An 11004-nucleotide genomic window follows, 5' to 3' on the forward strand; every position below is an offset into this window, starting at 1 on the left:
TTGGTAGGGTAGCTTTGTGGGCCTAGATGTCCTATATGGTTCAGTGGGTCAGCCTCCCAGTTGCCTGATATGGATTCTTGGTGCACCCCTTTGTGGACTGTGTGTACACTCTTGTTGTTAAGTCTTGATTGTTGTTGGTGTCACTGGGAGGAATTGACCTCCAGGCCAATTGGCTGTGAGGATCTGCTGTGTCTATAATGGAAGAATTACTATGGTGGAGACATGTTTATGGGGGAGGACTTGTTCCCATAGGGCTTCAGTGCTCACTGAGTCTGCCTCTTGAACGTGTCCCTTATGAGAGTAGTTGAAATCTGGTGTCCTCTCACACCGACCATTAGATACACTAGTTTCCAGATCTCCAATGAGGTGCAGTTCAGCTACTATCTTAGGCCACCCAGCAGGAGCTACCACAAGAACTACAGTTCTGTCCTCTTTACTTGGGACTTGGCAGTTTTATGGCTGGAGCTGCAATTTATTTCGTTAAGCTGTTACAATACAGTCCATTTATATGCAAAAGTAGCTGTGTGGTGCCTGGTATGTCTGTAGAATGTGCAGGGCGGGACCTCGGGGTGGGTACTCAGAGTAGGGTGGGGTGGGGTCACTAGGCTGGGGCGTGGCAAATTGCAATGGCTATCATCAGCTATCTGCTGTTCCACTTTTCCAAGTCACCACATCCCTGCAATCCCGCGCAGTAAACAAGGATTGATGCTGGCATCTCTGCAAGAGAGTCACCCTCACTTTTGGACCTGATGGCCTACAGACCAGCTTCTTACTGTAGGTGCCTGGGTCCCCCACGTGACCCCAGAAACTGGATTTCAAAGTGATCGGGAGCTTGTTTCCCTTTTGGGTTGAAAAAAAAAGCTGCACACCCAGTAGTCTACCACCATTTTTATAAATAAAAAATATTATTCACGTGCTTTTTAGCTTTTCAGCACTTGTGTTCCTTTCTCTCTCCTGCTTTCCCGTAGTTCTGGGTGATAGACATTTTGTCTTTTAGTTGTAGTTTTGAAATTGTTGTGCAAGGCGGCAGATTAGTCGTTTACCTTTGCTGCCATATTGGTTTTCTCCTATTCACCTTCTATAATTGAAACTTTGTATTCTTGAGTGGAGGCCTGGGCCGGCCAGGGTATGTGGAAGGCTTGGCTTCCTCTATCGCCGAGAAACCCAAGCCTCCCTCCTACTCTCTGTGGCAGCAGCCATCTTGGTTGGGGTTAATTTGAATAGTCGCTCTGATTGGCTGGTGGGTGTGGCTGGTGGGTGTAGCAGAATGATGGTTAATTTGCATATTACTCTTATTAGGTAGCATATCTATACTAATAAAAGGGTAATATGTTAATTAGTCAGGGAGACCTTCCAGGAGACCTCCGGAGGTTCTTCTGGACAAATCAATGGTGGTGGGGCCTAGGTAGAGGTGGTCAGAGGCCAAGAGGAGAGGGCAGTTGTGGGTGTTGAGGCCAAGATGGGATAATAGTTGTAGGTGATGAGGCTGGTGGGGGGTGGGGCCATTGAGGGTAAGCAGACCAGTAGGGGGGCGAGTTGGGGGTGAGCAGGCTGTCAGTGGGGGTTAGTTGGAGGTGATCAGGGCAGCCGGGAGGAGGGGCAGTTTGGAGTGAGCAGGCCAGTAAGGGGGGAGGTGGGGGTGAGCAGGCCAATGTGGAGGGAAGGTGAGGTGAGTAGGCCAAAAGCAGGGGAAGATGGGGGTGAACAGGCCGGCAGGGGAGGCAGTTAAGGGGAAGCACACTGGCACAGAGGGCAAATGGGGGTGATCAGGCTGGCAGGTAGGAGGGCAATAGGTGGAGAACAGGCTGGCAATGGGGGGAGGCAGTTGGGGGTGAGCAGGCTTGCAGGCAGAGTGGTTAGGGGCAATTAGGCAGGCAGGCATACAGGTGAGTGGTAAGGACCCAACAGTTCCAGAATGTGAGAGGGATGTCCAACTGTCGGTTTAGGCCTGATCCCTGTAAACTGGCAGTAGGACATCCTTTGAGGGGTCCCCGATTGGAGAGAGTGCAGGCCAGGCTGAGGAACACCCCCCTCTGCATAAATTTTGTGCACTGTGCCACTAGTATAAAAATATACCTCTTTTTCTAAGGGGATCAATCGTATGATGTTGGATATTAACTAGACTGTGGTAGAGAGACTGTTGCATAACTTTTTTACAGTACAATTTTTAAAATATATTTTATTGACATTTTTTTATAGAGAGAAAGGGAGAGGGAGAGCTAGAAATATCGATGAGAAACATCGATCAGCTGCCTCCTGCACACCCCCTACTGGGGATTGGGCTGCAACCAAGGTACATTCCCTTGACCAGAATAGAACATGGGACTCTTGATTCCGCAGGCCGACTCTCTATCCACTGAGCCAAACCGGTTAGGGCTACAGTACATTTTTATAGTTGTTCTATTTTATTACTAGCTATTGTTAAACTCTTACTATGACAAATTTATAAACTAAATTTTATCATAGATATGCACATATAGGAAAAAACATAGCATATGTAGAATTAAGTACTACCTACGGTTTCAGGCTCTTGTAATGTACCCTCATAGATAGGGGAGACTATTGTATTAATCAGCCTTAAGCAAAATTATCAGAGTCTGAGAAAACCCAAATTAGTACTTTTCTCTGCTACCTAAAACAAAAAGTATAGAACTCAGACATATAGGCAAACCTAAAATTCGGAAAAGAGTCCTTATTATTTGATCTCCAATTTGGTGAATAAAGAGTGATTTTTATTCTGGGGATATGAAGCCAGCATTTTTGTGTGTGTGTGTGTGGGGGATAATCTTTCTTAAAAAAAAAAAAGTAAACTTTAACTCTTGAGTATATCTCCTTAGATGTTTCAGATCAGAGCTGTGAATTTCACCTGTATTAAAGTCCATTCTAACTCATAAGTATTCCTTGAATGTGTGCTATATGAAGAATACATGAGTAAGTTATTAAAAGATGAAATGAAGCTAACAGATCCCCATTGGCCATTGTTTTTATTTTTTAATATAATTTTATTGATTTCAGAGAGAACGGGAGAGGGACTGAAACATCAACAATGAGAGAGAATCATTGATCAGCTGCCTCCTGCACAACACACACTATGGAATGAGCCCGAAACCCAGGTATGTGCTCATAGGTTGACACTCATCCACTTAGTCACACCAGCCATTTGGCAACTGTATTTAGAGATGACACTTCATATTATAAACTTTTATAGATGATGATTGGTTAAGGGCCTTGATAAACCCTATCATTCATGTGTAACCAATTCAAAATTTCCAATAACTATACCAGGTTTATTCTAAAGTTTATTTTTGAAATTTCTTTGGGGAAACATATTAGTAAGCAAATTGACAACACAAAGGCATTTTTATCCTATATATGATAATTTTCAACGACTTGGGCAATATTTTATTAGGTAGCAATAATAAATGTCAATTAACAACAAGTCTTATCTATCCATTAAAGCTGGTCCATCAGGATCTACATTTTGACAAGATAATTAGCAATTTATTCAAGATAATTAACAACTTGAGAACATCAAACATTTTGGATTTTAAAAAAATTCTTTTTTCAGATTTTCAGCTAATGCACCTTGCCTCTGTGACTTTAGATTGGTGAGGTTTTATCTGTATGTCTACAAAATAAAATTTTTAACATATGTTGAGTCTTTTGGTTACCAAATTACAAGAACTTTCTGGAATAGGAAGCCAGCAATTAAATAGCAAAGAAAATTTAACAGTGCAAAATGAAATCCTGTTCTGCCATCTAGAGGACATGTACCAACTGTTTAGAAAATTCCTTAACTCCTAATGGCACCTGAAGCTTAAAATAAATATATATTTTGTTCTAAAGGGGGGGGTGGGGGGAGAGAAGGGCAGGAATTTTGAGATTCTTTATTTTTCTCTACAGCACTATCAGATTTCATCACACACACACACAGAGAAGAAAATCATTTATAAGCACTTTTTATTGTATCTAAATGAGGAGATGCGTGTTAGCTAAACCTATTGTAATCATTTGGCAATATATGAGAATCAAACTATCATGATATATGCCTGAAACTTATACAGTCATGTGTGTCAATTATTTCTCAATAAAACTGGAGGGGAAAAAAATCTATTTTATTAACTATCACAAAAGTAGTAAATCTACTGAATCTTGTAATAATTAAAATCTGAGCTCACTATAGGTCATGACAGTTGTTTAATCTCTTTATTCATCCATGCACACTGAAGAAGAAAGTAGCCTGTGAGATGCTATTGTAGTAAGCTGAGATCTATAAAAGCAACCATGTTATGTTAAAAGAACAAACTTAATTATGTTTTCATTTTATCTTTTTCTGATGCTGTAAAGGTTACATGACTTATTTTTTCTTTTCTTCCAAAAGCCTACACATGAAAGAACAACAACAAAAAAAATACATAGAAGTTTTCATTTGAAAGATAAAAAAATAAATAAAAAGCACTTTTTAAAAAACTGTGGAATAGATATGTATCAGGTTGAGGTGTTACACCTTGCCAAATTTGCTTGGCCCCATCAGGCCTCCAAGGTCTTGGCCACGTACAAATGCAGAGCCTCTCCATGGCTTAGACTCCTAAGAACACTCTCCTGGCCACTGTGGGGCAATTCTCATTGTGCCTGCCATGGGATAACTGTAGTTTTTTTTTGGGAAACCTAGTTTGACCTTACCAAACTTAATCTGTCAGTATTTTTTCAAATGTTTCTAGTGTTATTAAAATTTGACTCTTCCCCAGAAAACTCACCCCAGCATCCCTCAACAATTCAGAGAGAGGAAAAACTGTGTGTGTGTGTGTGTGGGGGGGGGGGGGCGCTCAATAAAAAGTAACCTCACAGGCTAATCTATTCATAAATTCCTAAATTGGCAGGTTATGGTACCTAGTCATGCCCAAGGCATATGACTTCTTTAGCAAAAGGTTTATCTTGGCATTAAGTAAATCCTGCCCATTGTTTCTATGCCTCTAGGTGGCTAACATACCTTTGAAATAAACCAGAACCACCCTCCAGAAAGCACATCATCTTGTTAACCATTCTTTAATCCAATCCCTGCCTTGCGTTCTCACACCTTCATGTAATCTTCCTTAGTTCCCTTCTTAATTCAAATGCATAAAAGCTGCAGAACTGTAATTCTCTGGAGCATTTGAGATCTTGCTCTCCAGCCTGTGTTAATTTGGCTCAATAAACTCATAAGAATTCTCTACAGCACATGTGTCAAACACAAGGCCCCCGGGCCAAATCCGTCCCGCCAGGCCTTGCAATGTGGCCCGCACCGCGCTGTCATCACTGCACTCCGCTGCGTTTCCATCACAATGACAGTTTATGACTGTTCAGTAAACCATTCGGCCCGCGATGTAGGCTTGATTTTAGATTTTGGCCCCTTCTCTGATTGAGTTCGACACCCCTACTCTACAGGCTTGGATGTTTCTTAAGTCGACAATAGCAAGAAGGAGGAAGAGGCAGGAGAGAGAGAAAGACAAGAAGGACAAGGAGAAAAAAAGAGGATGAGAAAGAAGTAAAGGAAAAAAATGAAACTCTAGAGCTGAGTACAAAAAAAAAATAGAGCTGAATATGCTAGTGCGTCAGCTTATACTATCTTTCTGTGATTGTTTCCATTTAAATTTTTAGTCCCACATTTTAAGATTTTCTAAAGTACTTTAGTGAATATATATCCACTGCTAAGCAGTATTACAAATTGCAATGTGGCATTTTACATGTACAGTTGTCTCTAGGTATCACAGGGATTGGTTCCAGAACCCCCTGCAGATATCAAAATCTGCTGATGCTCAAGTCCCTTGTGGGAAATGTTCTCTTTGCATGTAGGCTACAGCAGGGTATGCCTACAAATTACTTCATCATAGGGCTCAGTGTGTGGCAATTTCAAGTTTTGCTTTTTAAATGTCTCTGGGATTTATTTTTTCAAATATTTTTTTATCGTTGGTTTGTTGAACCCATAAATGCAAAACCTGCAGATATAGACAGCCTACTGCACAAAGTATTTGCTCTTCAGAATATTTTACAACATAATATGTACTTAAAAAAACAAAACAAAACAGGTAACAGATGGCCATCCATGTAATCAAACAACTTCAAAACTGAAAGGGACAGTAAAAATAATCAACTTCAATTTCTTCATCTTCAGCAAAGAAACTGAGGAAAATAGAAATTCCATATTCTGTCCAGATCACACATACAGTCATTGATGAGGCTTTCACAATTGCCAACTTTAAAGTCAAACTTTTTTTTCCACTTCATTTTCCCATTCATTCCACATTGAATGCTCGCCTACTATGGGCTAAGCATTGTGATAGGCACTAAATGGGAAATGCCACATGAAAAAGGGACAGTCCGTGCTATCTAAGAGCTAACAGACTTTGGGGAATGGAACACTGCTCTGAGTCATATGAAATTATAGAACTCCAGATTAAAAGAGTTTCATAGGAATGTGGCTTGGTCTACTCTAGGAGATCAGGCACAACCATCTGCTAACTTGATCTTTCTGGTAACTAGGGGACAGACTAAATGTATTTTCTATTATATCCACTTGGGCTACCTTCCTATAGATTCCCCTTCTCTTTTAAATGTGGGCTAGGAAACAGAGAATCCATTCTAGTGAAAGATTGAGAAAGGTGAGATGGGTAGGAGAGCAGTAACTTCCTGTTTTTTTCTGTGTTCCTAGGTCTCTGGTATGATCCTACTCCAGAATCCAGCTGTATCCTGACCTTGGGTTCCCTGAGCACTGTGGGAGTACAGATCCTTCTCTGCTAGGGGCTGTACCCCTGTGGACGCCAGGTAGTGGATGAAGACAATATAAGCAGTCATAGGCATAGAAGAGACTTTATTGCAGACCAAGTAGCCATTGCTACCAGGGAGCTACCAGACAAAACAGTTCTTCAAAGTAGCCTCACACAGCAGCCACACACATAGGAGCCAGCCACCTGCTGGTCAGTAGCACACTCTTATACTAGCTCAGACAAAAGAAGCTTCTTGCCAAATAGTGACATCAGTATCTGGGCTATAGAAAAGTACCCCTGCCCAGTATATACAGGAAGATTACTGAGTCCTTACTGTACGCCTGCGTATGGCAAATTGGCCCTGAGCACCCGGCGTACCCTGGACAGGGCCCCACAGCACTTAGGATAAAATTCCTCTCTCTGTTAGATGGGATTGGTTTCTATCACTTACAACAAAGAAGACTGTTAAAACAGATTTCATCTTTAAAAGAAAACACTGGTTTCACGTTATGTTGGAAAAGTAATTATTTATTATGAAAAAAATAAAACCGTTGACTGAAAACAAATGAATGTTACACTGTATTGCACCATGATTGCAAATGAGGAAAAAGTTGAACATTCCAGGGCAAACAGCATCCTTTTACTTGAGTATGTAGACATGCAAACAACTCATTATAATGTAATTGTGGAAATAAAAAAATCATGAGTAGCAGCAACCTAAATTTAACACATCAAAGTAGCGTTTTATGACAGTCATGAAACTATCAAACATTTAAAACATGTCTTTTTTAATTATAAAGTAATTTAAAATATATATTATATATTTATAATCGCTGTAAATCATTCAATAGTTTATAGCATATTAATGGAGAGAAATAGAGATAAAAGGCAGTCCACATTCATATTTTCAAGATAAATTTACTTCAGAAATCAATTGAATTCCTTGCTCAGGTTCTAAATATAGCCATTATATTTATAGCAGCCACTAATTTTTGATTCACACTTAAGTGGAGGTAGAGAGGCACCAGCGATTCCACATCCCCCAGTGAAGAAAGCATCAGAGCTGCCATGCACACCACTGCCAGGAAGACAGTTTGTAAACTAGGTCCTGAGGAGACAGTTCTGTTTTCTGGTTGAAAAGACTGCTCAAAAAATAAGCTATCACTTAATGGTTCCTTTATTCTTTTTTCCTCTTCTTCCTTTTGTTGCTCTTTTGCAGAAGGGAGAAGAGTAGCCACAACCTCTTTCTTTCCTAAATCCTTTCTCTCACTTTGTTCAGAAACTTGCAGACGGAATTTGTCTATTACTCCATAGTGACAAGATCGAACATCTTTATGAGGAATCACAATATCCACACAACACTGAGGCTTTACTGCACCTGCAGCATCAACGACAACATACTTATTTGGAGTAGTACACAAAACTTTGAACTTTAGGGTAAACTCATAGGGATTATATAAAGTCAGCACTTGCTTGTGTGTTGACTGGTCATGTCCATAAAACATTAGTTCTGTGGGAAACACAAAAACAGGAATATTTCCTTTCACTAACTCTAGTTGTCTTTTTTGTTGATGCATTGGCACTGAATCCCCTTGCTGCAGCTTCTGTTTTCACAGTCTTGACTCTATTTTGGACTTTCCTTAAAGTCAGTTAAAAATTCCAAAGCATTTGGCGATCTCGGCAAACCTGGCTCCAAGGAAAGCAGTTGGGACTGCTCCTTTGGTCCTTTGTCAGTGTCTCTAGGCTGCCCTGCCTGCTGGGAAACCTGAGGACTCAAATGCCACCTCTCTTATAATTGTTTTTAAAACTTTCCTCATGAGCCAACATTCTGTATAATTCTTCTTTCGTAATAGCTAGTCGTTGCCTGTCAATGCTATCTACAACAAGAATAAACTAGAAGACAATTAAAAAGAAAGAAAATTGAATGCATTATTGACATTTTCTACAAAACAATTTTCAAGTGATAGAAATATTTTTGTCACATGGCATCATCTTACTATTAAACAGTCTATTACTTTTTCATTATAACAAGTTTATAGTACGTAGAATTACATCGAGCAGTACAAAATAACGTAACTTCATCAAATACAGACCATGCCCAATTTTATTTTTTAAAAGTGATATTTGAATACATAATATCCTGTAATATTAAGATTTATTTTGAAAACCAAGTAATAAAAAGTAATTTTTAAAAAATCACAGTAAGTAAAATAACTTTTGCTAAATCTTAAAAGTACTCTACAACCATTTATTTAGGCAATCAATAATTATGTTTACTATAGACTTCTGTCTATTCGAAAGAAGTACACAAACTAGTTTGAAAGAAACATTAAAAAAATCAAATAAAGCATTTTTACATAACAATATCAACAATAAAAGCACAAGAAAAATGTGTTACTTAGGTGTTATTAAATTATGCTCAAAGCATTTTATTACTCCTCTAATCAGGGCCTCTAATGAAGCTGAGATCTTGGAAAAGATATAAATATATATAATTTATGCTCATGTCCAATTTCTCCAACAATGGAGATACTTCAGTAATAAGGTGAGGATAAACTGGAATTCAGCACACCAGTAAGCACTCATCTAATAATAGCTCTCATTGCTCTTTCTCTTTTATTTGAAATCTCAAATTCTTTACTAAAAAAGGCAACTATCAATATGTCTTATATATAGCCTATCTATTTTCTGGGTTTACTCTCTGGTTCTTTTTATTAAATTTACTTTAGTAACTCTAGTATACCTCTGTGTTTGAATAATACGTGTTCCACGATGACCGCAATGACTCTTGACCACCAATGTCCCACATAAGAAAATGAGTGTTCTTCACAACTATTTCTTCAACTTTGCTTCCTATGGTTGGAGATGTATGAACCACTTCATTTATTAAGCTGTTGAAAGACAGATACCATAAAAGCTCTTTTATATACCTTGAGAATCTGAAGTAACTTTTAATCTCTGTATTTAACAGGAATCAGTATTCCTTATTTGTGCCAATTGATGGTTAATTATAAGCATCAAAAATAGAACCTTAGAGAACATTTTTGCAAACAAATATCTAGACAAAGAATAACTACAAAAAGAAACTGTTCTTTTGTTAATGGAATAAACTACGGACTTGATCTGAATAGAAGGGAACTCTGTGGTGTGAGTTTGCACTTATTTGGCCAAAATTTTAATACCACCATGACCTATTATGAGAACAGAACCAATGCTCCATCCTGGAAGAGCAAGTTTCTAGGTGACAGAGACACCAATGCTTACAGTGTAGCATCCAGGGAATAGTAGGCTATTTATAATTTTGAATACTGTCTATGTGAGAAAACTGAGACTTGGCTCAGCCATAAATATTAGTTCAGGCTTGCTTATTAACCTCAATTATAGTCTTAAAAAAATAAGGCAATGGGCAAATGAAAACTTTAATGAAAATTAATTCTAAATACATATAGTATAGAGATACTCATATCACATGTATTATCATAACCATTCATTAAACTACATTAATTTATTCAACAAAGATGAATTTGCTTCTAACATGCCAATGTTGAGTTGCAAGAAACATTCTAATCCCTTTTGGGTATTATAAATATTTTTGAAGCTATGCACAAAATTATTTCAACAACAGTGACAGGTATCTTACCAGTACTATCACTTTCTGTAGGTTCTCTAATATGAAAAAGCTTGAGAAGCACAGATATATCCCAGCTCCTTTCCCTATTTATTTGCTAGTAACTTTAGTTGTAGGAATACAGAGACTGAAAGAAGCAATGGGAGTGAGCAGAAGTCTTTTACTGTCTCAAAGTGTAATGTCTGTCATAGAGAAACAACTTCCCTGAAATACCTTTCTATGAAAAGCAGTTTTGCTTATTCGGTAATCTAAAATCAGTGTAAGACTGCTACTATACTAGGGAAAGCATATATACAAGGAACCAGTCAATGTAAATGGAAAATAAGCTTGCCAGTTATAAATATGCAATAAGTAAAGGTTTTAGATTCATTTCTTGTTCCTTCAGTATTATTAGGGTCTAAATTTAAATGATTCCTATATGTGAATAGTCACAGCTGGAAATACCTTCCCAGATATCACAGGCTATGCTGCCTTGAGATTTTAAATACTTCCACCTTTGTGCCATTTTTTTTTTTTTAAAGAAAAGCCTCTCTGTACTGAGCTAGAAATTAAATTAGTAATAGAATATAAGTAAGTACCAGCTACAGTGTCTAAACCTATCTATAAGCTGACCCTCGGATTTAAGCACTTGAG

The 11004-nt window shown here is 38.4% G+C and overlaps 1 protein-coding gene across 1 annotated transcript; it reads right to left on the reverse strand.

Annotated features, from left to right (window-relative positions):
* Positions 1–7690: 7690 nt before the first annotated feature.
* Positions 7691–8469, reverse strand: LOC118718995 (motile sperm domain-containing protein 1-like). The gene has a single exon (XM_036438002.2). It carries the CDS (start codon positions 8318–8320, stop codon positions 7691–7693), a length of 630 nt encoding a protein of 209 aa, XP_036293895.1. The 5' UTR covers positions 8321–8469.
* Positions 8470–11004: the final 2535 nt, after the last annotated feature.

The sequence above is a fragment of the Pipistrellus kuhlii genome, unplaced genomic scaffold (assembly GCF_014108245.1).
Source record: "Pipistrellus kuhlii isolate mPipKuh1 unplaced genomic scaffold, mPipKuh1.p scaffold_m20_p_1, whole genome shotgun sequence".
In the NCBI taxonomy this organism is placed as follows: Eukaryota; Metazoa; Chordata; class Mammalia; order Chiroptera; family Vespertilionidae; genus Pipistrellus; species Pipistrellus kuhlii.

What these genes read in the sequence shown, in the direction of transcription:
- LOC118718995 (XM_036438002.2), bottom strand. Translation starts at nt 8,320, where the DNA reads ATGCATCAACAAAAAAGACAACTAGAGTTAGTGAAAGGAAATATTCCT.